General features: G+C 41.9%; 1 protein-coding gene across 1 annotated transcript in view; it reads right to left on the bottom strand.

Annotated features, from left to right (window-relative positions):
* Positions 1–27,106, bottom strand: part of LOC141047663 (uncharacterized) — a 294,273-nt gene that overhangs the window by 124,292 nt on the left and 142,875 nt on the right. The window contains exons 28-31 of the mRNA XM_073542859.1: positions 24,726–24,933; positions 22,410–22,570; positions 20,695–20,807; positions 10,914–10,995 (exon numbers count right to left, since the gene is read on the bottom strand). Of these exons, the coding sequence (XP_073398960.1) occupies positions 10,914–10,995; positions 20,695–20,807; positions 22,410–22,570; positions 24,726–24,933 (564 nt within the window). The remainder of the gene's footprint in view (positions 1–10,913; positions 10,996–20,694; positions 20,808–22,409; positions 22,571–24,725; positions 24,934–27,106) is intronic.

Below are 27,106 nucleotides of genomic sequence, written 5' to 3' on the forward strand. Positions count from 1 at the left end.
ATCCCAAATAAAATATGTCAAAAAATTGTATTAAATAATATAATCCATCAAAATAAGTTACATAAATCACATGAAAAAAGACAAAGTGGATAGTTATTTAACACAGCTGTAAAACAAATGGTCCCAGACAATAAAGTAAAATGGAATGGGAGAATCTAAAATTAGCAGCAAGTCATGTAAAGTGCCAGTGCAGACGCAGTAATTACTCCCACCTAAAGAGGACAGTACCAGTCCATGTACCACAATAATGTACCAACAAAAGAACAAATAGTGTATTACACTCCTTAAAATAATGTGCTATATACTGTATATCTTTAAGGGAGCAAGGACTGCACAATTTGAAGCTACATTCAGTTCTTACCTTTAGTATCCATTAGGGACCAAACGCTCGCAACCCCGACGAGCGTTTTAATAGCCAGTAAAGGCTAAGCATACTGCTGTGAGCTGATATTAATAGCCTGGGAAGCTGCATGGGTATTACCCTCTTCCGAGGCTATAGACATCTGCCTCCAGCCATCGGCTTTCCCTCTGCTAGTTACGAAAATTGCACGGGAGCCCACTCCATTTTTTACGAAAAATAATCTTTTATTAATTAAATACATGTCCAGTATTTTGTGCACAAACTGTGCTAATTGTATTTGTCACTGACATCTATATATCTACATATTATATTTATATTTACTGTATTTGATGTAATCCATCTCTTCTATCCTGTCGGATCCTGCAGTGATTTTACGGAACATGGCAGATGAATTACTGGCTTTTCTTCTATCTATGCAATATAAATACATATATATGTGAGTGTCACTGACATCTATATATCTATGTATTCTATATGTATATATATATATATATATATATATATATTCTATCTATTCTATTCTAACCTGTCACTCTGTGATTTTACTGTATGCGGGACATGAATTGCCGGCTTTTCAAAGGACACCGGTGCATAAAAATCGGACAGGATTTGCATGGTCCGAGTGCTGTGCGATTTTTTCTTGCACCCATAGGCTTGCATTGGTGAGTCTTGGCCGAGTCTCGGTGACAACTGCAGCATGCTACGATTTTACACGCACACTGAATGAGCCTGAGAAAATAAACGGTGATGTCAGCTGCCACATAGATTAACACTGGGCCGAGTGCTATGAGATGTTTTCTCGTATACAGTGCCTACAAGTAGTATTCAACCCCCTGCAGATTTAGCAGGTTTACACATTCGGAATTAACTTGGCATTGTGACATTTGGACTGTAGATCAGCCTGGAAGTGTGAAATGCACTGCAGCAAAAAAGAATGTTATTTCTTTGTTTAATTTTTTTTTAAATTGTGAAAAGTTTATTCAGAGGGTCATTTATTATTCAACCCCTCAAACCACCAGAATTCTGTTTGGTTCCCCTAAAGTATTAAGAAGTATTTCAGGCACAAAGAACAATGAGCTTCACATGTTTGGATTAATTACCTCTTTTTCCAGCCTTTTCTGACTATTTAAGACCCTCCCCAAACTTGTGAACAGCACTCATACATGGTCAACATGGGAAAGACAAAGGAGCATTCCAAGGCCATCAGAGACAAGATCATGGAGGGTCACAAGGCTGGCAAGGGGTACAAAACCCTTTCCAAGGAGTTGGGCCTACCTGTCTCCACTGTTGGGAGCATCATCCGGAAGTGGAAGGCTTATGGAACTACTGTTAGCCTTCCACGGCCTGGACAGCCTTTGAAAGTTTCCTCTCCTGCCGAGGCCAGGCTTGTCCGAAGAGTCAAGGCTAACCCAAGGACAACAAGGAAGGAGCTCCGGGAAGATCTCATGGCAGTGGGGACATTGGTTTCAGTCAATACCATAAGTAACGTACTCCACCGCAATGGTCTCCGTTCCAGACGAGCCCGTAAGGTACCTTTACTTTCAAAGCGTCATGTCAAGGCTCGTCTACAGTTTGCTCATGATCACTTGGAGGACTCTGAGACAGACTGGTTCAAGGTTCTCTGGTCTGATGAGACCAAGATCGAGATCTTTGGTGCCAACCACACACGTGACGTTTGGAGACTGGATGGCACTGCATACGACCCCAAGAATACCATCCCTACAGTCAAGCATGGTGGTGGCAGCATCATGCTGTGGGGCTGTTTCTCAGCCAAGGGGCCTGGCCATCTGGTCCGCATCCATGGGAAGATGGATAGCACGGCCTACCTGGAGATTTTGGCCAAGAACCTCCGCTCCTCCATCAAGGATCTTAAGATGGGTCGTCATTTCATCTTCCAACAAGACAACGACCCAAAGCACACAGCCAACAAAACCAAGGCCTGGTTCAAGAGGCAAAAAATCAAGGTGTTGGAGTGGGCTAGTCAGTCTCCTGACCTTAACCCAATTGAAAACTTGTGGAAGGAGCTCAAGATTAAAGTCCACATGAGACACCCAAAGAACCTAGATAACTTGGAGAAGATCTGCATGGAGGAGTGGGCCAAGATAACTCCAGAGACCTGTGCCGGCCTGATCAGGTCTTATAAAAGACGATTATTAGCTGTAATTGCAAACAAGGGTTATTCCACAAAATATTAAACCTAGGGGTTGAATAATAATTGACCCACACTTTTATGTTTAAAATTTATTAAAATTTAACTGAGCAACATAACTTTTTGGTTTGTAAGATTTATGCATCTGTTAATAAATCCTGCTCTTGTGTGAGGTTTGAAGGCTCTAACTTATTTGCATCTTATCAAACCTGCTAAATCTGCAGGGGGTTGAATACTACTTGTAGGCACTGTAGCACTCGTCCGTATTGTACCGTAGTGTGACCCCGGCCTTACACTGGGTATTGGCAGCTTTATCTCATTGACTTCAATGGAATAATGTTGCAATATCCAATATAGCAGGTACTATGTAATGAGTATGCAATTAGCAGAAAAGAGGCTGCAATGCTTGATGAATGTTCCTGACCCTTTAAACAGGTGATGGGTGAGGATGCCTTAAGTCAGTCAACTGAGAACTGTAGCTCCCCTTTTTAGGTGAAGTACCTGCATATGGCCACTCCATGGTGTCAGGGTGTTTAGGCTCTGTGGCCCCTTTGTTTTAGAACATTTTAAGGGTGTCAAAATTGCAATTTAAAACAAGCTACACGGAGTTGGCTCACGGGTTGAGCTCGCGTCATGACCGGCAGATAATGGCTGTGCTTTACCTGCCTCTAACAATCATATACAGTATGTCAAACCGCCTCATTAAAAAAGTACAATCAATGAAGATATGAAAATAATTAACAATGATTAGTAAACACTGTAAACAGAAAAAAAATTTAAGAACGCCAAAATGACGGGGTTTTTTGTAGTTGAAAAAAATGCTGTAATAAGCGACCAAAATGGTATCAATAAAAACATCATCTCACTCAGAAAAAAATATGCCATCACACAGACCTATGGACAGATAATTGAAAACTTTATTGGTCTCGGAAAATAGCGACCCAACCCCCGAAAATTTGTTTTACGTGGTAATTCAAAAGTACAACTTGTCCCACAAAAAACAGCCCTCATACGACTATGGGGATAGAAAAATAAAATAGTTATGGCTCTGGGAAGTAGGGGAGGAAAAAACAGAAATTGGTCACATTGGCAAGGGGTTAAAGGATGACGTGTCAGCGTGCCGGACATGTCTGTTTCAGTAAATGCTCTCCATAAAATAACAATTCAGGAGCATCTTTTCGTATATGTTTTCTAGGGACCTTCAGAATCCTAGTTTTAACCACATTAAAAAGCTTTGTTCACATCAGCGTAGACTTTCTTGTTTTCCTTTATATAAAGAGTAATGAAAATAATAGCACTGCAAGATCGGTCACAAAACCGACCCCAATGGTGGTCTTACAAGCCCTACTGACTCTAATACCAAATGCCAAGATTCCACCATGGTGTCCATCATTTCACGGGAAAAAAATAGCTGTAGAACATTATTTTCTGTTCTATGCTAAGGGAAGTGCAAAGAAAGCTCCTAACGAAACTTTGGGCTTCATTCCGCCGTCCGTTTTTGTTGTACATTTTCCGTATTTTTCACGGAAAGAGTACATGCCCATTATATCTTACTGACCCTTTCACATGCACTATTTATTTTGCAGACTAGTCCGGAAATAAAATTAGGCATTTACAGATTTTTTTTGCATGTGTTAGGATGGTTTCACATTAGCATGCACGGCCGCTGCTAAGCCCCACCCCCTGTCACGCCTCCACTGGTAGCTCCGCCTATGGGTGCATGACGCTGCATGCGTCCTGCGTCCCCTATCTTTAGCACTGGGGACGCAGGCCGTGCGCAGGTATGCGTTTGGCAGCGCATGCGTCCTTTTGATGGGTGCGCCGACCAGCACCAAACGCAACCTGTTGCAATTTGGTGCGCTCGGCGCACCGTCAAAAGGACGCATGCGCCGCCAAACGCATGCTGTTATGAATGAGTCACCGAAGGAGGAAAAAACAAAAATACAAGCTAAGTCCAGAAAACCGGAGAGGTTGGTAGCTATCGGATTGCAGACCCCTGATCCTATCCACAACAACTAACAGTAGCCGTGGGGGGTTCCTACGATGCCCTAGACCCCTCGATCACAGCCAGAGAACTAAATAGGCCTAAAGAAAGAAAGGGGAAATCTAAACTGCCCCAGAGCAGACCCCAAAGCAATAGGCAGCCCCCAACATATAATGACGGTGAAGCAAGATGAAAACACTAACACAGATAGAAAGATAGGTTGAGCAAACGATGGGGCCCAAGCTAACTAAAAAGGACAGGATAGAAAAGCTGCTGTCTGCAATCCGCAAAAAACCCTACCAAAAAATGTCCCAACCGTCTGATAGGAAAAACAGGCCCTGAAGTCGCTAGGACTTCAAAATGACTATATCAGCACTCAGGTAAATTCTGAAGACAGAGCAAAGAGACAAACTGATCAGAGACAAAAATGGAACTCAGCACACCCCCGACCGGGGATGGCTGAACTCCAAAAAACAAGTTAAACAAAACAAAACTAATAAGTTCAATAGCAGAGCAAAAACTTATCTTTGGGAACCAGGAATCAGACTGGTCTCCAAGAATCCAGCAGAGAAATCACCAGCGACTCAGAAGGGCGTCGGCTGTCTTATATCCAGTCAGCAGTTCATGTTACCCAGTCATCATCTACCAGATCAGGTGTTTGGTAATCAGCCTCACTACCTTCCTTCACCAGAAGAGGGAGTTCATCAGACATCGACAGTGAAGGGGAAAATGAACTCACACCAGTACCTCCCCCTTGAGGAGGGGTCACCGAACCCTCATCCACGCCACCAGGGCGATCAGGATGGGCCCGATGAAAGGCACGAACCAATCTTTCGGCATGAATATCGGATGCAGGGACCCAAGAATTATCCTCCTGGCCATAACCCTTCCATTTAACCAAATACTGGAGTCTCCGTCTAGCCTGGCGAGAATCCAGTATCTTCTCAACCTCATATTCCACATTACCTTCAACCAATACCGGGTCAGGAGGTGCCACCACAGGAACTACTGGCTCAACAAACCTCTTTAACAGAGACTTATGAAACACGTTATGGATCTTAAATGTAACAGGAAGAGCCAATCGAAAAGAGACTGGATTAAGAATCTCCAAAATCTTGTAAGGTCCAATAAATCTAGGTTTAAACTTTGGAGAAGCCACCTTCATAGCGATATTCTTTGATGACAACCAAACCATATCACCCAACTTAAACTGGGGACCAATGGTCCTATGCCGGTTGGAAAACCGCTGAGCCTTTTCCTGGGAGAGAGACAACTTATCCACCACTTGGTCCCAGATCTGGTGCATTCTCTCCACCACAGTGTCAACACCTGGGCAGGCAGAAGGCTCCACCTGCCCTGAAGAGAATCGAGGATGAAACCCAAAGTTACAAAAAAAAGGTGTCATCAAAGTGGCAGAACTAGCTCTATTATTTAAAGCAAATTCGGCCAAGGGCAAAAATGAAACTCAATCATCCTGATCAGCAGAAATAAAACATCTCAAATACGACTCCAAAGTCTGGTTTGTTCTCTCCGTCTGCCCATTGGTCTGAGGGTGAAACGCAGAGGAGAAGGACAACTGAATTCCCAGCTTGGAACAGAAAGTCCTCCAAAATCTAGACACAAACTGAACTCCTCTGTCAGATACAATGTTCTCAGGAATCCTGTGCAAGCGAACCACCTGTTACAAAAACAAGGGCACCAACTCTGAGGAAGATGGCAACTTAGGGAGTGGTACAAGTTGGACCATCTTAGATAATCTATCACAAATCACCCAAATAACAGTCATTCTCTGAAAGACAGGCATATCAGAGATAAAATCCATTGAAATATGGGTCCATGGCCTCCTGGGCACCGGCAAAGGCATCAACAACCCACTAGAGCGAGAACAAGGTTTAGACCGAGAGCAAGTCCCACAGGACTGCACAAAATTCCTGACATCACGAGACAAGGCGGGCTACCAAAAAGACTGACTCACCAAATCTCTAGTACCAAAAATACCTGGATGACCAGCCAATGCAGAGCAATGAACTTCAGACATCTCTCTCTTCCTCCACTGGTCAGGAACATACAATTTTCCAATGGGACAACGCTCAGGTTTGTCGTCCTGAAACTCTTCCAGAGCACGTCTCAAATCGGGCGAGATGGCAGAAAGAACTACCCCCTCACCTAAGATGGTAGCAGGCTTGGTCACAACAGGAGAATCAGCAAAGAAACTCCTAGAGAGGGCGTCTGCCTTGACATTCTTAGTGCCCGGAAGAAAATAGACCACAAAATCAAAACGTGTGAAAAACAAGGCCCACCTAGCCTGTCTAGGATTCAAGCGTTTGGCCGACTCCAGGTAAATCAAATTCTTGTGGTCAGTAAGGACCACGACTTGATGTTTAGCTCCCTCCAACCAATGTCTCCACTCCTCTAATGAACATTTCATGGCTAACAGTTCCCGATTCCCCACATCATAGTTACGTTCGGATGGGGAGAACTTTCGGGAAAAGAAAGCACAGGGATTCATTTTAGATGTTACAGGATCATTTTGGGACAAAACAGCTCCTGCACCAATCTCAGAAGCGTCCACCTCTACCTGAAACGGGAGTGAGACATCAGGTTGCCGCAAAACCGGAGCACAAGTGAACCTTCGCTTCAGCTCCTGAAAGGAAGAAACAGCCTCCGGAGACCAATTCAGCACATCAGCACCCTTCTTAGTCAAATCAGTCAATGGTTTGGCAATACCAAAAAAATTAGCTATAAATTTACGATAAAAATTAGCAAAACCCAAAAACTTCTGGAGGGCCTTCAAAGAAGTGGGCTGAACCCAATCATAAATGGCCTGTACCTTGACCAGGTCCATTTCAATAGTTGATGGAGACAACATAAATCCCAAAAATGAAATCCTCTGTACACCAAAAAGGCATTTTGATCCCTTGACATACAGGGAATTCTCCCTCAAAATCCGGAACACAGTCCGAACATGTTCCACATGAGAGTCCCAATCCTTGGAAAAGATCAAAATATCATCCAGATAGATGATCAAAAATTTATCCACCAAGTCTCGGAAAATATCATTCATGAAGCACTGGAAGACAGAAGGGGCATTAGTGAGCCCAAAAGGCATCACCAGGTACTCAAAATGTCCCTCCGGAGTATTAAACGTCATCTTCCATTCATCCCCATGCTTAATGCGAATAAGATTATACGCCCTCCTGAGGTCAAGCTTTGTAAACCAGCAAGCACCTTTAACTCTGGAGAATAGATCAGAAATCAGGGGTAAAGGATACTGATATTTAACAGTAATTTTGTTGAGGGAACGATAGTCAATACAAAGCCTTAATGACCCATCTTTCTTAGCCACGAAAAAAACCCCAGCACCTAAGGGTGAAGTGGATGGTCTAATATGACCCTTCTCCAACAACTCCTTAATATAGGATCGCATAGCCTCGTGCTTGGGTACCGATAAATTGAAAAGTCGACCCTTGGGAAATTTACACCCAGGGCTCAGCTCAATTGCACAGTCATAACTCCTATGAGGAGGCAAAGACGCAGACTCATTCTCACTAAATACATCATAAAAATCAGCTAAATAGTCAGGAACATCATGCGACTGGGGACTGGGGAGAGGTGGAGAAAACAGGAGCATCACTAAGGGCACACCGACAACCCCAACTCACCACAGACACAGATTTCCAATCCAAAACTGGATTATGGATTTGCAACCAGGGAAACCCCAGAACAATGGTATCATGCAAATTATGCAACACCAAAAATCTGCAATTCTTTTGATGGTCTGGGGCGACCCGCATTACCACCTGGGTCCAAAACTGAGGTTTATTCTTCGCCAAAGGAGTAGCATTAATACCCCTCAAAGGGATAGGCGTCCGCAGAGGTGTCATAGGAAATCCACAACGTTTAGCAAAATCCAAGTCCATCAGGTTCAGAGCTGCTCCCAAATCCACAAAAGCCTTAGCGGAAAATGTGGACAGGGAGCAGATCAGAGTAATTGCCAGAAGAAACTTAGGTTGAACACCACCCACAGCAAATGTGTGTGCAAAACGTTTCTCTCGTTTAGGGCAGACAGAAATGATATGCGAGGCATCACCACAGAAGAAACACAGCTTATTACGCCTTCTGAACTCCTGACGCTGCGCCCCAGACAAAACTCTATCATATTGCATAGGTTCAGACATTTGTTCAACAGGTGGCAACACCTCTCGTGCGGTTTTGCGTTCACGCAAACGCCGATCAACCTGAATGGCTAATGACATAGAATCGTCAAGACCAGAGGGAACAGGAAATCCCACCATAGTATCTTTTACGGTTTCTGACAAACCCTTCCGAAAGAGAGCTGCCAAGGCACCATCATTCCAGGTAGTAAGGACCGCCCACTTTCGGAATATTTGACAGTACAACTCTGCAGAATCCTGACCCTGGCTCAATGCCAACAGGGCCTTTTCAGCCTGATCAATAGCATTAGGTTCATCATACAACAACCCCAAGGCTTGAAAAAATGCGTTCACATTAGTAAGAATAGGATCATCAGGTTTCAAAGAAAATGCCCAATCCTGGGGTTCGCCACGCAGCAAAGAGATGACAATTTTAACCTGCTGCGCGGAGCTCCCCGGCGAGTTAGGCTTCAAGGCAAAAAATAATTTACAATTATTCTTAAAATTCAAAAATTTAGACCGATCCCCAAAAAACACATCAGGAGTAGGGATCTTTGGTTCAGCAGCATGTGAATGAGCAAGATAGGCGGAAATTCCCCGCACTTCAGCAGTGAGCTGCTCCACACAATCAGACAATTGCTTCATCTCCATTGAGAAAGAAAACAAAATTCCCCCTGCGGCCTCAGAGACATAGAGGAAAAAATATACACACAAAAAAAAGAAAAATATTCTGACAAACTCTTTTTTTTTTTTTTTACAATTCTTTCCTGCTATTGAGTACCCTAGGATCTGCGGTATGGCTGGTGATTCTGTTATGAATGAGTCACCAAAGGAGGAAAAAACAAAAATTCAAGCTAAGTCCAGAAAACCGGAGAGGTTGGTAGCTATCGGATTGCAGACCCCTGATCCTATCCACAACAACTAACAGTAGCCGTGGGGGGTTCCTACAATGCCCTAGACCCCTCGATCACAGCCGGAGAGCTAAATAGGCCTAAAGAAAGAAAGGGGAAATCTAAACTGCCCCAGAGCAGACCCCAAAGCAATAGGCAGCCCCCAACATATAATGACGGTGAAGCAAGATGAAAACACTAACACAGATAGAAAGATAGGTTGAGCAAACGATGGGGCCCAAGCTAACTAAAAAGGACAGGATAGAAAAGCTGCTGTCTGCAATCCGCAAAAAACCCTACCAAAAAATGTCCCAACCGTCTGATAGGAAAAACAGGCCCTGAAGTCGCTAGGACTTCAAAATGACTTTATCAGCACTCAGGTAAATTCTGAAGACAGAGCAAAGAGACAAACTGATCAGAGACAAAAATGGAACTCAGCACACCCCCGACCGGGGATTGCTGAACTCCAAAAAACAAGTTAAACAAAACAAAACTAATAAGTTCAATAGCAGAGCAAAAACTTATCTTTGGGAACCAGGAATCAGACTGGTCTCCAAGAATCCAGCAGAGAAATCACCAGCGACTCAGAAGGGCGTCGGCTGCCTTATATCCAGTCAGCAGTTCCTGTTACCCAGTCATCATCTACCAGATAAGGTGTTTGGTAATCAGCCTCACTACCTTCCTTCACCAGAAGAGGGAGTTCATCAGACATCGACAGTGAAGGGGAAAATGAACTCACAACAGCATACCTGCACACGGCCTGCGTCCCCAGTGCTAAAGATAGGGGACACAGGACGTATGCAGCATTATGCGCCTGTAGGCGGAGCTACCATAGGCGTGGCAGGGGCGGGGCTTAGCGGTGGCCGTGCGCAGGCCGACGCTGCGGCCTTAAACGCTAATGTGAAACCACCCTTACACTGATGGTAAAAATGGCCTCAAACTGGGTCCATATCCCACCAAGGACAACATCTACAAGGAGTTTGTGTGGTCCCCCTGTGTTTGCGTGGGTTTCCTCCGGGTTCTCAGGTTTCCTCCCAAACACATACTGATAGGGAATCTAGATTGTGATCCCCAGTGGGGACAGCGATGATGATGTCTGTAAAGTGATGTGGAATTAATGGCGCTATATAAGTGAGTAAAAATAAACACATAATAAAACAAGATCTAGCACACTGATAAAATACAGAAAAAAAACGTCTTTTGGCGAGGGAAGGAATTCACAACAGATGATCACTTTTCAAGTATTTTTTGCTACTCTCAGCAGTAACCACTATGAATCCCACAATAATGCAATACAGAACTGAATTTGTAAAATTAAAGTGTATGGTCTGAATGTCGTCTGAATTTCGTCACTCTTCACTAGACAGATGCTTACCCCTGTGATGAAGGTGCTGGAGCTCGGGATGTAATTTTGCAAGGCAGGAACACTGTGTGCTGTTTTCACAATTAGTTCCTCACTAAATGGCAAAAAAAACCAATCATCCAAAAAATGAATAATATAATATATCACATTACATTACATTTTTAACTTAATAGAAAAAGAAAACAATAGAGATAACAAGAATGACTGAAAACGACAAAAACACACTCCTCAATATTGAAATTTCAGCACCAAGAAGGAAAAGTCTCGGAGTTATGGAAATCACAAGATCGATAGACATGTTAATGATATGCACATAATGAAAGAATGGAAATAAAAAAATAAAACAACTTAACCACTTTCCGATTTCCGTTTACGTTTTTTTGCTCCCCTTCTTCCCAGAGCCATAATAACCTTTTTATTTTCCCGTCAATACAGAAGTATCATGGCTTGATCTTTGATGGATGAGCTGTACTTTTTAATGACACCATTACATTTTGCATATAGTGTACTGGAAAATGGGATTTTTTTCATAATTTTCCTACCAATAAAATGTCTGTCCGTCCTTTAATTTCTAAAATTTCACAACTTTTCCTTCTTGATTTTTAAATTTCAATGTTGAGAAATGCAGTGAAAAAGCCCATTGTAGCTATTTATACAGTGCCTTGAAAAAGTAATCACACTTCGTTAACTTTTCAACATTTTTTCATATTACACTCACAAACTTAAATTTAAACTTTAAATGTATTTGATTGGGATTTCATGTGATATACCAACACTAAATGGCAAGAATTTGTGAATTGTAAAGGAAATGATACATGGTTTTCTAAATATTTTAATCTGAAAATTGTGTTGTGCAATTGTATTCAGCCCCCTGTGGTCTGATACTCTTAAATAAGATTCAATTGCCTTCAGCAGTCAAATAATTAGTAAACTGAGTCCACCTGAGTGTAATTTATTTTCAGTATAACTACAGATGTTCTGTGAAGGCCTCAGAGGTTTGTTTGAGAACATTAGCGATCAAACAGCAGTATGAAAAGCAAGGATCACACAAGAAAGGACAGGGATAAAGTTGTGAAGAGGAAAGGAGTATTAGGTTATAAAAAAAAAATAGTCCAAACTCTGAACATCACATGGAGCTCTGTTCAATTCATCATCTGAAAATGAAGGCACAACTTGAAACCTACCAAGACATGGCCGTCCCCCAAAACTGGAATCCCAAGCAAGGAGAGCACTAATTAAACAAGCAGCCAAGAGACCCATAGTCACTCTGGAAGAGATACAGAGATCCACAGCTTAGGTGTGAGAATCTGCCCAAAGACAACTATTCATCTTATACTCCACAAACCTGGCATTATAAAAAAAAAAATGGCAAGAAGGAAGCCATTTTTTAAAGCAAGCCATAAGAAGTCTTCTTTGCAGTTTGCAAAAAGCCATGAAAGGGACACAGCTAGCATGTGGAAGAAGGTGCTCTGGTCAGATGAGACCAAAGTAGAACTTTTTGGGATAAATGCAGTATGCTATGTGCCCTGAAAAACTAACACTGCATCCACTCTGAATACACCATCCCCACCGTCAAACATGGTGGTATCAGCACCATGCTGTGGGGATGATATTCTTCAGCTTAAATACCATTAAGAATCTTAAAATTTCAGCCTCTCAATGTGCAAAGCTGGTAGGGACATAGCCTAATAGATCTGCAGCGGTAATTGCCACGAAAGTTGGCCCTACAATTTTTGGCTCAGGTGGGAATACAACTGCACACACATAAAATCCCAATAAAATACATTTAAATTTGTGGGTGTAACGTAAAAAAATGTGGAAAAGTTCATGGGGTATGTATTTTTTCAAATCTTTGAATTTTTTTCTTCTTGCCTAAAAAAAAGAAAGTTTAAAAATCATTTTGAGTAAAGTACTATTATGTTATGTGTCTGATGTTACTATGTGGATATCTGTTTCTATGGTTACAGATAGCATACTCATAACCATGGAGACACATAGGTCAACACAGGAACTGCAGTTTTACATTTTAGTTTTTGTAGGAACAAAGATAATGCCCTACAATATATAGATAATGGTGCCTCAATCATTACAATTTCAAGATGCATTTAGCTAAAAGCAGGTGTCATTACATTGACAATGATCTCTTGATAAGCAGGCTAGTTAGTGTTAGATATTTTATCAAAAATGTTTTGCAAAATTATTTCATTTTTCTTTCAGACATTTTTGGGACATGAAACAAATACGGAAGTATTTACATTCTTCATATGTAACATATGTATTACAATTTAGAAAGATGATAATTTACTCTTTGCTAAAATAAATAAACACTACAATTCCTGAGCAACTAAATAAGAAAATAAACCTTTTTTTTCTTGAAAACTATATCCATCGGGGCAGAAATTCTAATGGCAGAAACACAGGCATATTTAAAGTGGTTGTCCACAACTCAACTCATTCCGAATCCCTATATTTTTCCCCAGAAAAATAATCACACTTATACTCACCTCCAGTGCTGGCGCTGTTCCAGTGGTGTAGGCACTGGCTCTCCTGGGGCTCACATGACATTATTGTGTCACGCAATCCCTGAAACCAATCGGCGATGGCTTCACTCTCCCGTCTTCCCTGGGTGGGGGAAGGGAACAGACAGAGGGCTGATTCAGGAGATAAGGTAAGGGTGGAGGCCCTGGCATCCTCCCCTTCAAAAGTATCCTGGGGAATAGGGCAAGCTAGTGCTCCCCCTGGTGTTAGGGACAGGGAAGGAGCCTTTGGTTCCGGGTCACCCGACAGCTGAGTTGTGACAGGTTGCTCGAATAGTTGACAACCTTTTAAAGTGTCATTTACTTTTATTCCCCCATACATGCCATTATCTGATGCACGATGGAAGCGAGGATTAACATCTATTATCACAAGAGAAATAAACTGGTACTTTGAACTTAGGCAGGAAGCATTGAGCTGACGTACAGCAAATGTAAAATACGGTAGTGGAAAATGGTGAGCTTTGCATGTCACTGAAGATAATGCTTAGTAATGCACATAGTGATGTCAGCTTTGTCAATCTGTTTGGTAATGGAAATTTAATCCAAAATGATCCAAGAGTATGATCACCGGAGATACCTGCACTGTTTTTGAAGAAAAAGATGCTTGATGCTTGATGAGGATGCTGGCAGTGTTTTTTCTTAACCATTTCCTTTGATGTTTATTGCACCACTTTTGCAGCAACTGCTGCTGGCTTTTTAATGTTTAAATGTAATTTATAAAACAGTGGTGGAAGCCGCCTTAAGAATGGCCAGGTCACTTCTTTTAGCAGCTTCACAGCTTTTGATGCCTGAAGAGTGTAAGGAAAGTGAAGTAAGACAGAACAAATGCAGAGCAATGAAAAATTCTTTTTTTGTGTTATTTTTAGAGCCTGTCAGGTAGGTTCCAGGGAGAATCTGCCTGAAGAAGACATAATGTGCACATGCCCTTATAGATCTTATGTCGACACTGTCAGTTTGGAACTGAGTAGTGAATGTTGCATCTGAACATAGTTTTCACATAATGTGTGCGTAAGATTCTGGTGATCTTGTGGACTTGAATGATACATTGCTTGACCACTAGGCTATTGTTGCATGAACTTCACAGGAACAACATGTAAAAGGAATTCAACGTAACTCCGATAGAACCAATAGAACTGTTCTAGAACAGGTGGCATCCTGAGACAGCAAAATATTACAAATCACTATTTGGTGTTAATGCACACACTTCTGGCCATCTGGAATATTTTCTTTTTGTCACCCTATACCTCCTGGAAATATCAACTTCTAGATACTTTGGGTATAATATATGTATATCAGGAATTCTATGATAATCAGAAAAAATTAAGCTCAGTGTGTGGTTTTGCTACTTTCAGTCTGAATCTGCAATGTGCACATTAAAAAAACAGCAAAACAGCCTCAGACCATCACACTACACCACCATATTTTACTGTAGGTATGATGTTCCTTTTCTGAAATGCTGTGTTACTTCTACGCCAGATGTAATAGGACATACACCTTTCAAAAAGTTCAACCTTTGTTTTAGTCCATAGAGTATTGTCCCAAAAGTCTTGGGGATCATAAAAATGTTTTCTGGCAAAACTAAGAAGAGCCTTTATGCTCTTATGGCTCAGCAGTGGTTTTCATCTTGGAACTCTGCCATGCAAGCAATTTTTCCCCAGTCTCTTTGTTATGGTGGAGTCATGAACACTGACCTTAACTGAGGAAAGTGAGGCCTGCAGTTCTTCGGATCTTGTTGTGGGGTCTTTTGTGACCTCTTGGATGAGTTGTCGCTGCACTTTTGTGGTAATTTTGGTTTGGTGGCCACTCCTGGGAAGGTTCACTACTGTTCCATGATTTTGCCATTTGTGGATAACGGCTCTCACTGTGGTTCACTGGAGTCCCAAAGCTTTAGAAATGGCTTTATAACCTTTTCCAGACTGATAGATTTCAAATACTTTGTTTCTCATTTGTTCCAGCATTTCTTTGGATAGTTGCATGATGTCTAGCTTTTGAGGAACTTTTGGTCTACTTAACATTGTCAGGCAGTTTCTGTTGAAGTGATTTCTTGATTGAGAACAGGTGTGGTAGTAAACAGGCCTGAGTGTGGCCAGGGAATGTGAACTCATCTTCCCAAAGATGTGATAAACCACAATTAATTTATGTTTTAAGGGGAGGAGGGGGGCAATCACTTTTACACAGGGCCCTGTAGGTTTGGATTTATTTCTCACATTTGCTTGGTGATCTGAAACATTGAAGTGTGACAAACATGAAAAAAAATAGGAAATAGGAAGGGGGCAAACAATTTTTTACATAACTGTACATATATAATGTACACGAAATGTAAGCAGGATGTGTGGAGGGGTAAATTTGTGCCTTGAAGGTTTCTCTAAAAAGTCCAACTTATTTCAACAATGGCTTCTAATAACGTCAATACTCTGGGCATTAACGTAATTGTGAATGAACTCAGCCTCTATTATGGATTATATGCATCATGATAGACAAGTGAGAATGACACTTTATCAATTTCATGTCACACTAACCTACATTTCTTACACTACTATTTTAACCTTTTCTTGCCGTTTTAGATTATGGTCACAACATCATTTGTACTATTAGGTGCATGTTGTGACAAGACAGAATTCATGTCACTAAAATACAAAACTAGTAACGGGATATCGGATTTGCACATTTATAAACATTTACTGAGAAGATAAAAAGGAAGAGAGACCAGTAGAAGTTAGCGTATTAATATGAAAAGATTGTAGGGAAAGTCAGAGCACTGTAATTTCCTGAGAAGCTAATATCCCTTTTTCTTATGAATAAACATTTTCTTTGTAATCTCACATGTGGGACAGTACGAGATATATTATTATTAAAATCAATAGAGGGCGGATGTGCAGTACCCGGCCACGGACACAATCAGTAGACGGAGTAGCTCTGTAACTGAGCACTTCCAGCAGCCGCCGGCACCGAGAAGAGCTGATCGACGGGGGTGCCGGGTGTCACACCTCCACCGATCTTAATGATAGGTCCTCAAATGTTAAAGTAGTGAACAATCTCTTTATTTTGCTCATCTAGCTTTGGCCCAAAGACGCAAAATAGTTACCATAATAAGGAGCCTTCATTTTCAACCTTATTTCAATGCAAAGCTTTTATATTAACATCTTTCCGGCGTAGAACGTATTAATACACCCACATCGGAGACCCTCCCTTGGATGTGGGCTCCGGCGCTGAGCCCACTTATTTCCCGGCACATGTTAGCTGTTTTGAACAGCTGATATGTGCCTCTAACAGCCGCGGGTGGAATCATGATGCACTCACGGCTGCTAAGCTGTTAAATGACACTGTCAATCTCTGACAGCAGCTGTGACAGGGTCCTTCTCCGATACTACACAATCAACAGAGAGAGGGAAGTGTGAACAATACTAAGACCTTTATTATTGGCAAAACTAAAAGGTCCATAAACAATCCACAACACTGAGGATACAATAGTCCAGAACACCAATGCAGTTCAGTAACAGAATGAATGTCCAAGGAGATGAGAGTCCATTAGTCCAGAAGACAGAGGATAAAATGGGTTCATATCCTTCCCCTCCTCTCTGACGTGCTGTTTTCACATGATCATCAACACACAAGGTCAGACTTGTACAGCTCCTGTCCTCCTCAGCCCTCTCCTCATGTCCAGGGGGTAGTCAGACAGGTTGGAGTGGTTTTCAGGCCTCCCTGACCTGACAAAGGTACCTTAGGGATTAAGGCACTACTGGGGGTTCATCAAGAGGCATAGATACAGTTAGGTTGCAGACAGTAAAGGAGGTTTTACACATAGCGATATCGCTAGCAATATCGCTAAAGCATCACCGATTTGGTGACGCAGCAGCGATATCGCTAGCGATATCACTATGTGTGATACTTACCTCCGACCGGCTCCCCCCCTGTCTGTCGTTGATTACGCGAGATCGCGCAGCTCCATTTCTCGTCGGGCGCTTCCTGCTGGCGCCGACGAGCGACGCGTGGATGCGGATGGGAGGACGTTAGGATCGCCGTGTCTGAAAGGTAAGTAACGACTGCTGTATCGCTGCTGCATCGCTGTGAGATCTGCCTGTTTGGCAGCTCACTAGCGACCATTTAGCAATGCACCAGCAATCCTGACCGGGTCGTATCGTTATCGGGATCACTGCTGCATCGCTAAATGTAAAGGGGCCTTAAGTGAGCTAATTCAATTTTCAGACTTTTGGAAGGTAATTGAGACTCTAGACAATATGGGTAATACACGGAATGATACAGGGCAACAAGAAAACACTATGGAAATCTGTAAAATATAAATAGACACAAAATGATACCCACATAACATATCACACCATCACAGCAGTGTTAATGTGATGGCAAAGGGAGCACGTCAGAAATCCTGCCCATCTGTGACCCCGTCACATGATCGCACGTTAGCGATGGATTGGCATGATAACCAGACATCTCCAGCACACCGTTATGGCTGTCATTTCTAGATTGTTATGAGCACCACCTGGTGGTCGGTGCTCATAGCAAGCGAGCATTTCTGCTACATACAGGCGATCCGATCATTGCCAGTATGTAGCAGAAGTGAAAGTACTGCAGGTTTTAGTCTCCCATGGAGACTATTGAAGCATGCAAAAAGTAAAAAAAAAACCTGTTTTTAAAAATATTAAAAAATATAAAAGTTCAAATCACCCATTCAAAATAAAACAATAGAAAAAATGAAATATACATATATTTGGTATCGTTGAATTTAGAATTACTTTTTTTGGTCGCCACTACATTACAATAAAATGCAATAACGGGTGATCAAAAGATTGTATCTACACCAAAATGATATCAATAAAAACATCAGCTTGGCGCGCAAAAAATAAGCCCTCACCCAGCCCAAGATCACAAAAAATGAAGACGCTACGGGTCTCGGAAAATGGCACAATTTTTTTTTTTTTAACAAAGTTTGGATTTTCTTTTCACCATGAGTTTGGTGTCTATGAACTTGTAATGACCTGGAGACTCATAATGGCAGGTCAGTTTTAGCATTTAGTGAGCATGGTAAAAAAATGACAACAACAACTCAGGAATTGCACTTTTTTACTGCACTTGGAACTTTTTTCCCATTATCCAATACATGATACGTTAAAACCAATGGTGTCGTTCAAAACTACAACTTGTGCCACAAAAAAGAAGCCCTCACATGGCCATATTGATGGAAAAATAATAAAGTTATGGCTCTGGGAAGAAGGGTAGCAAAAAAAGCAAAAAAACTTACGGTCATGAAGGGGTTAAAGAGAACCTGTCATGTGTATTATAAAATACACTGCATGATCATTCATTACATATAGATTATATACCCTGCATGATCATTATATACTTAAAGGGGCTGCATGGAAATTAAAAAAAAGCATCTAGTTGCTAACAGAGGCAACTACATGCCTGTTGTACCCGGTGCCGGTCATTGACCGCTCCTGCCAGAGATTCAGCTGCTCCCTGTCAATAGAGCAGCAGTTTCTTTTCCTGTTGACAAGGCGGGACTACTGACATCATGCTGACTGACAGAAGGCATCCCCCAATTAGGCTGCAGAGAGCCAGCTGTCAATTAGCATGACACCAGTAGTCCCACCCTGTCATCAGGAAGAGAAACTGCTGCTCTATTGACAGGGAGTAGCTGAATCTCTGGCAGGAGCGGTCAATGACTGCTGCCGGGTACAACAGACAAGTAATTAGCTCTATTAGCAACTACATGCATTTTTTACTAAAGTGCCGAAATATCCTCTTTAAAGGTCTACAAGATGAGTGGAAATCATAAGAAATTACAGAGTTAAGGTAGCAAATAAAAACAAGGAAAAGCAAAAGAAGTCGGTAAATACGGGAAGTATGAGGTGGAACAGATCAACAGGAAATCTAAGAGCCAAATACACCACCCAAGAATAGAAACAGTACATAAACTACAATCATAGTAGACACAGTTATATTAGGCTAGGTTCACATTTGCGTAGGGCAGAGCTGTGGAGGGCTGCGTAGTTCATCCGTTAAACCCAGCCCACTGCCGCACCACTTCCTTCAGCTTCGCCTACAAAATACAACATGTTGCGTTCAGCGCAGCTTAGCGCAGTGTCAAAACAACGCCTGCGGAGGCATCCACATACACTCGCATGGCCTGCGATACCCAATGTTAAAGATAGGTACACAGGACGCAAGCCGACGTAGGTGGAGCTGAATGGAAGAGGTGTGGCAGTGGGCGGGGCTTAACTGAGGAACTATCCAGCCCTCAGCAGCTCTGCCCTACGCAAATGTGAACCTAGCCTTATAGTACTCCTTTGCGAGACGCAGACATATAACCAAATAATACTACACAGGGAGCCGGGGATTTTTCTGTATCTCATTTTTTAACAAGTTGTTAAGATTTAGTGCAATAAAGTGAAGTATTCTTTCAATCTGCATGTTTCTGTCATATTACTGATTCTCAGGGCTCATGCAGACAACCGTATAAATAGGTGTGCATCATTTTGATGGATAGCACTAGTCACCATGTTATTCTATGGGGCTGTGCACATTTTCGATTTTTTTCATCATACCAAGTCAGTCCAAGAAAAAAAACCACGGCAGCATGCACGATCTTCCTCCGATATGGGATGGGACTCGCCCATTCACGTCTATGGGTCCATGGAAAACATTGGACAACACTAGGACGACATCTGAGTGCGGTCCGATGTTTACGGACAGGCCGAATGGAAAAGATAGGGAAACTTTTTTTTTTTTTTTTTTTTAATACTCCATATCTGAGAAAATCGTATCACACTCTGATCAAACTCTATGCAGAGTCTGATCGGCGTGTGATCAGCATGATCGTCTGCGCCTTGCCTTATAGCGATGCTCACAGGCCCTGTTATATGGGTTGTGGATGTAGAGGTTTAAACAGTGAACTATGGGGAAAAAAAACACATTTTTTATCTGTCATCCAAATAAATTAAAAAACTAAACTTATTTGTTATCCCTCCAAAAAATAAAATATAGATCTGATTTTCTTCACATCTGACTACTGATAAGATTAATGAAGCAGTTTGCGAAATAAACTCTGATGTCCATTTTTTGTAAACATCTGCAAGCAAAAATATTTATTACATTAGGAATAATTCCCTTTTGATTTTCCCATAAGAGCTGCATCAACAGAAAGAATAAACTTTAGCGGTGCGCTGGTGCCGTCAGCCATGTCCGTGTAACATTGGCTGGTGGCAGTGCGACTCTAAGCACAGAAGGAAAACACTGACCTCTGCTGGTGGGATCTGACATTAGCCGACAATGAAATGTTGCTGCCCTTATCGCTGTGAAGCATCAGGGCTCCTCCAATATCTGTGCTTGTTAAAACTGCTTGCATCAGCACCTGAATAAAAAGACAGAAGTGTCAGTATCCAGTGTACGATACGTGAGTGTAAGAAACCAGTGGCAGCACAGCTATATGACGGGCATTATGTGCTATACTGTATGGATATTATCCCTTTCACGACATTCGCCGTACCTGTACGGCGCAAGTCGGTAGCGGATGTATGGATTGGGCTCACCACATACTCAGCACATCATGGCTGTGTGTTACAGCCAGGACCTGCCCCTAACCATCACAGCTGGAAGTTAGCTCCATCCACAATTGTTAACCTGTTAAATGCCTCTGTCAAACTCTGACATGGGTGCGAGTCATTCCATGCGCCCATCAGTACACTGATGATGTGATCGCAGGTTGCTGATGGGTTGCTATGACAGCCAGGGGGTCTGCTGAAGACCCCTGTGCCTCTCATTACCGAGCTCCATTGAAATCCTTCCTGTGGCTTCAAAGTAGACCGTGATTTCTGCTATATACAGCAATACTGTGGTATCGCTGTATATGGCAAAAGCGATCAGATGATCGCAGGTTCAAGTCCCCTAAGGGGACTAACAAGAACAGGAAAAAGTAAAAAAAAAAAAAGAATATGAAAAAAATAAAAAAACATAAAAGTTGAAATCACCCACTATTAAATAAAAAAAAAATTACACATATTTAGTATCGCCGCATTCAGAAAAGTCCGAACTATCAAAACATAAAAATAATTAACGCGATCAGTAAACGGCGTAAATGGAAAAAAACACAATAATGCCAAAATTAATTATTTTTGGTCGCGGCTATTTGGTGTGAATAAAAACATTGTCTTGTCCCGCAAAACATAAGCCATCATACAGCTCCATAGCCCGAAAAATAAAAACATTACGGGTCTCGGAAAATGGCGACACAACCCAAAACATTTCTTTTTTAAAACTTCTGATTTTTTTTCATCAATAAAGTAATAAAATTATGTACATGTTTGGTATCGCCGCAATTGTACTGATGAGCAAAATCATACTGCGAGGTCATTTTTACCACAATACATACGCTGTAAAAGAGTTTCCCTTCATACAGCCAAATTCATGAATGCTGCCCATGGCCATCATAAAGAGAAGAGGACGTGCACGTTATCCAAAAAATAAGCCATCAATGTATATTTGTCCTTTAAAGAGGTCAAAAATGGCCAGTTTTTGTCCTTATTTTACTCTCGCTACGCTCCTGGTTATTCATCTTTTTTTATTTTTATTTAAACCGCCACATGGCTCCAGAGATATGGGACTTTTAATTTTATGGTAATTTTTATGATCTTTTAAAAAGGGAGAGGAGCTCACGGGATAAATATGCAAAGCAGCATATAGACATGCCCCTAAATAATACTTTGGGACACGCCCACTTGCAGAAAATATAAAATTAACCCTAAAAATATATGATATATATATATGGAATATTTTGGTGGATTAAAAAAAAACCTCAGGGGAGCAGCTGAAATTAAACAAAAACACAAATGTGCCACTTACGACGGTGGTGTTTATTTGAGCACCGTACGCACACTGTGCATTTCTGTAACACGTACACAGCGGTGCCTGCAGAATCCATTTATGTTGATGGCACATTCAGCAGTCAATGAGTTACCTGCATTGAATTTGGCACTGACCAGGCGACCAGTGTAGGCACCGAGTGCTTCACTCCCGCAGCAATGCCAAAGTTATGACTTAGATCCGTAAAGGATTTTATTTCGATCCTTAATTTTTTCTTATCAGATATTAAATCCATGGTACCATTGACTTTATTTCCTATGGAGGTAAAAACAAGAACATGATCAGTGACATATTAGGCGCTGGAGTTCCCCCTGCACAGTTTTCGATATTCACATACGAGTGCTATCCGTGTTTTTCACCTGTGATAGTCCATGGGGCCATTCACATGTCACTTGGTCTACAGAAAATCGTGGAGATGTGTCCAATACTGAAGGTAGGATCATAATTGGCAATGCAAGTCAATGGGCCTGTGAAATAATCGGAGACCACACTCGGGTGACATCTAAGCTCGGTCCATATTTCACGGACCGTCAAAATGGAGAAGGTGGAGAATTTGTTGTTTTTTTTTACTACTTAATGTACAAGAAAAATGGATGACACTCAGACCACACTCTGATCAAAATAATCAGGCCATTGTTGTTGTACATGGATTAGTAAAAAAAACAACCAAATATTCCACCTTCTCCATTTTGACAGCCCATGAAATATGGACCAAGCTCGGATGTCTCCTGAATGCGGGTCCATTGACTAGCACTGCCATTTTTCTCGTTTGTGGAAAAATTGGACTTGTGAATAAGGCCCTATAGAGCTGAAAACTCATATATCAGACCAGTTTGGAACAGATTACTCCTACTTCTGTGTATGGTATAAGAGATCCTATAAGATGTAAGGAGTTATGTTTTCAAAACAGTGAAGGCTCCTTAATATATGATATAGCCTTTCATTAAAGGGAACCTGTCAGCTGGTACATTCTGCCTTAACCATGAGCAGTATCAATTATACACTGCCTCCTTTATTACAGCCAGGACTGAGGTGCCGAGGGCCCACCAGTAACCAACTCCACTTTTCAGCTTCCTGCAAATGTGACATTATTCTCAATCACACATAACAATGAATTGCGTAGATTGTGAAATGAATAAGATGCTGACATTGTCTGTACATAGTGATTCAAGTATATTGTGCAAAGTACTGCTCACTCGCAAAGTGGCCCACCGGAGGACTTTCCTGCTCTCCTGTGGTCCAGTCCGAGCCTGATTACAGCCATGTAAAATGGTTTCAGAGAAAACATACTTTGGAGCGTCAGCCGAGCTAACAAGGGTGACCAATCCCAGAGGCTTCTCGCTGCCCCGCTCTCCTAGACAGACTCCCTATGAGTGTGTATTGACGGATGTTTCAAAGAATGTTTTCTATGAAAAACTGCAGAAAAACATACAGGTTTGCCAAGGAGCCAGTCCATGATTCATGCAGCCTCAAGCAATAAGCTCACAGGTTCCATTTAAATTATCATTAATTTGTATATAAGGTATATAAAACAAGAAAGTCCCCTGATTACATTACTGGAGATCCCATAGTAAAGAGAATTTGCATTATTAAAGGCAAATCATGACACTGCTATAGGAAGGGGGTGTGGGTTGGGGGCCTGGACCATATTGAATGATTTCCTTATTGGAATGGGTGGTGGGAACCTATGCAGGGATTGCCAAAGTAAGGGCAAATATGACAGGAATAAACCTAAGGATCATGTGAAGGGGATGGAGGCAAAAAATCATCAAGTCCTTCTGATGTTCATGGGTGTGGTAGAGTCAATCAGCACCAATAATGGGTCTCATTTTCAAAAGTCTGTCCAAAGGAAATACAATTTTCTTTAATATATTTTAAAAATGAAAATATATAACACATAATAATTTACTTGAATGAATAACAGTGCCTTGGGGAAAAAATAAAATATTACAGATCATGGGTACTAGATTCTGTGATGGGGCATTGATGCAAAGAACTAGTCTGGAACATATTTGGAGTTCGGAAGGAATTTTTCCCCTAATATGGGGCAATTAGCATCTGCTTCATGGGGTTTTTGCCTTCCTCTGGATCAACATATTACACTTATACAGCAGGTGAAACTCGGACTTGCATATTCTTTCAACCTTTGAAACTATTTTAAACTTATTAATAATTTTATAATTGGTCATACCTTTTATCTTTTCTATGGGCCCCCAACCTCATAGCAAGAGTAATATAAAGTCACAATTATACAGTGCATTCAATATATTTTACAGGGCCATTTCCATCAGTCCATTCTTCTTATTGGACACATAAACTGGTAAAGATAACACTATGGTCTCATTTCAGAACTGTCTCAATCAATTCCTCCATCAGCCGAGTGCAGCCATTCTCCCATTAACCTACACACCTTCTTTAGCCAACGTTCCTATCAGATGGATTACGTTAGGAAATCCGTATTTGAGAAAAGAGTTGCTGTTATGGGCACTCTTGAAGAGGATCGTGAAATTCTTCGGTGTGGATAGAGAAGCCACGGAGCACATAAAATTATTCTGCGATGTTGTGGCCTCCACAGCTACCGCCTGCTTGCCATTGTTTGCTTGCATGTCCAGCGAACTCTAAAAAGAGAAATATCCGTCATTTCATTGCTTTCATGATCAGGCTTCAGAATTACGGTAATGGGAACCTGTCACAAGGCTTTCCCCATATAAAGTACGGCCATTACCTATAAGCCTCTGCTGTCTGTATGTCTCCAATCCACTATGGAGGGCACGAAAAAGAGCTCTCATTACACCCACAGATGGTCCGATGGGCGTCTTTGGTGTTGATCCAGTGCCTCCTCTTTCTACGATCGCCGTACTCCTTCCCTACTTCATGTGTGTGATGCATCCAATGTCATCCGAAAAGTGTCCTCCATCGTTCTCCTGCGCATGTGCAGGGAAAGGGCAAAGAGTGCCGATGACCTTAGGGTTATGCCGGCGCATGCGCCTTTCAATATACTGCTCTGTCCTCGGCAGGGCAGAGAGAAGTACGCCTGGGCAGGAGCGCGATGGAGGACACTGTGTGGATGACGTAGGAAGCATCATCCACGTGAAGCAGGGGAGGAGGCCAGCAATCGCAAGAAGAAAGGAGGCACCGGATCAAGACCAGAGGCGCCCACTGGATTGGACCGTGTCATCTTTTATTATAATAAAGGTCTTTTTTTGCGCCATGCAGAGCAGATTGGGGACATATATAGAGTATTCTAGAATGCGGTAACCGAAAGCTTAAAGATGCGGGCCTTACTTTATATGGGGAGAACCTGATGACACGTTCCCTTTAAATAAATGAGATAATATTTGAATCATTCCTTGTATCTCCCATTGCTTATTCCTACTTGATAAATTAGTGACAAATTAGTTATGGACAAGCCCACCTCCAAACTAACTATGAAGAGAACCAATAATGGTATTAGTAAAGTATCTTTTCTTCTGCTTAGTTGGAATCAAGGCATATATAGTAAACAGTGTATGGAGGTGGTATATCACAGCTCCTTTCTTTGTGTAGTGGCCATTCTTGGGTACTGCATCTCAGCTCCTATTGAAGTGAATGGGCCCTTGTTATCATGCATTCATGGTCTTGCAGCATAACCCAATTGTGTGAGAGTTTCAATTCCCAGACAGAATCAAATCACAGTCAGGAGATAGTTTCTTGTCTGTGATCTGAAACTTGCACAATTGGGTGACACAATGATATAAGTGCAAACTTCTGCAGGATTTTCTGACGGAAAGCAGTCTCCACCTTAAACTGGTAAGTTTTGGACAGACGATAAATGGACAGTTCTTTATTAAAGGAAATCCATCAGAAGCTTTTTGCAACCTCATTTGAGAGCAGCATGATGTAAACAAAGAGACCCTGAATTCAGCTATGTATCACTTGGATTACTGGGTGCAGCCATTCTGGCACAATCAGAGTTTTTAGATTTAGCATTACAGCAGAGCTGAGGAAGCTAGCCCCGCCCACATTAGTCTCTATGTATGCAATGTCCATAGACAGTGAGGTGCCTATCACACGAGGGGGCGTGTTGGACCAGGAGGCGTCCGCTGCTCTAGTCCAGTAATCATAAGTTCCCGGTGCTAAAACAATCATTACAAATAAACAACAGGAGGAGCTTGATAATAGAGACATCAATGAATTCTGTATTTTAACCCCTACAGCATGTGGTCTTCAGATTACATAGCAAAAACCAGCTGACAGATTCCCTTTAAAATCCATCCCGTGAGTCTAATTTAAAGCAATTCAAGAAAGAGTGGGCAAACATTGCTCCGCATGAATGGAAACGACTGATCTTCAGTATTGGGAAGTGTTTGGGTACAGCTACACATGATACAAACAAGAATTTAACTTGGGGGGGCACTATTTTTTTTAAAAGTCGGTAGTGTTTAATAGCTTTTTCCCTCATTCCTGATACAATTTAAAGCACTATTTTGGCATTACTAAGGTTGCCTGTTATGATTGAGTCACCGTAGGAGGCAAAAACAGAAATGCTAGCTAAGTCCTGAAAACCAGAGAAGTTGGCAACTATCAGATTGCAGACCCCTGAACCTATCAACACAACTAGCAGTAGCCGTGGGGGGTTCCTACAATGACCTAGACCCCTCGATCACAGCCGGAGAGATACATAGGCCTAAAGAAGGAAAGGGGAAATCTAACTGCCTCAGAGCAGACCCCAAAGCAATAGGCAGCCCCCCACATATAATGATGGTGAAGCAAGATGAAAACACTTACACAGACAGAAAGACAGGCTGAGCA

This window comes from Dendrobates tinctorius, unplaced genomic scaffold (assembly GCF_039654945.1).
Source record: "Dendrobates tinctorius isolate UK_male_01 unplaced genomic scaffold, ASM3965494v1 ptg000129l, whole genome shotgun sequence".
NCBI classification, from domain to species: Eukaryota; Metazoa; Chordata; class Amphibia; order Anura; family Dendrobatidae; genus Dendrobates; species Dendrobates tinctorius.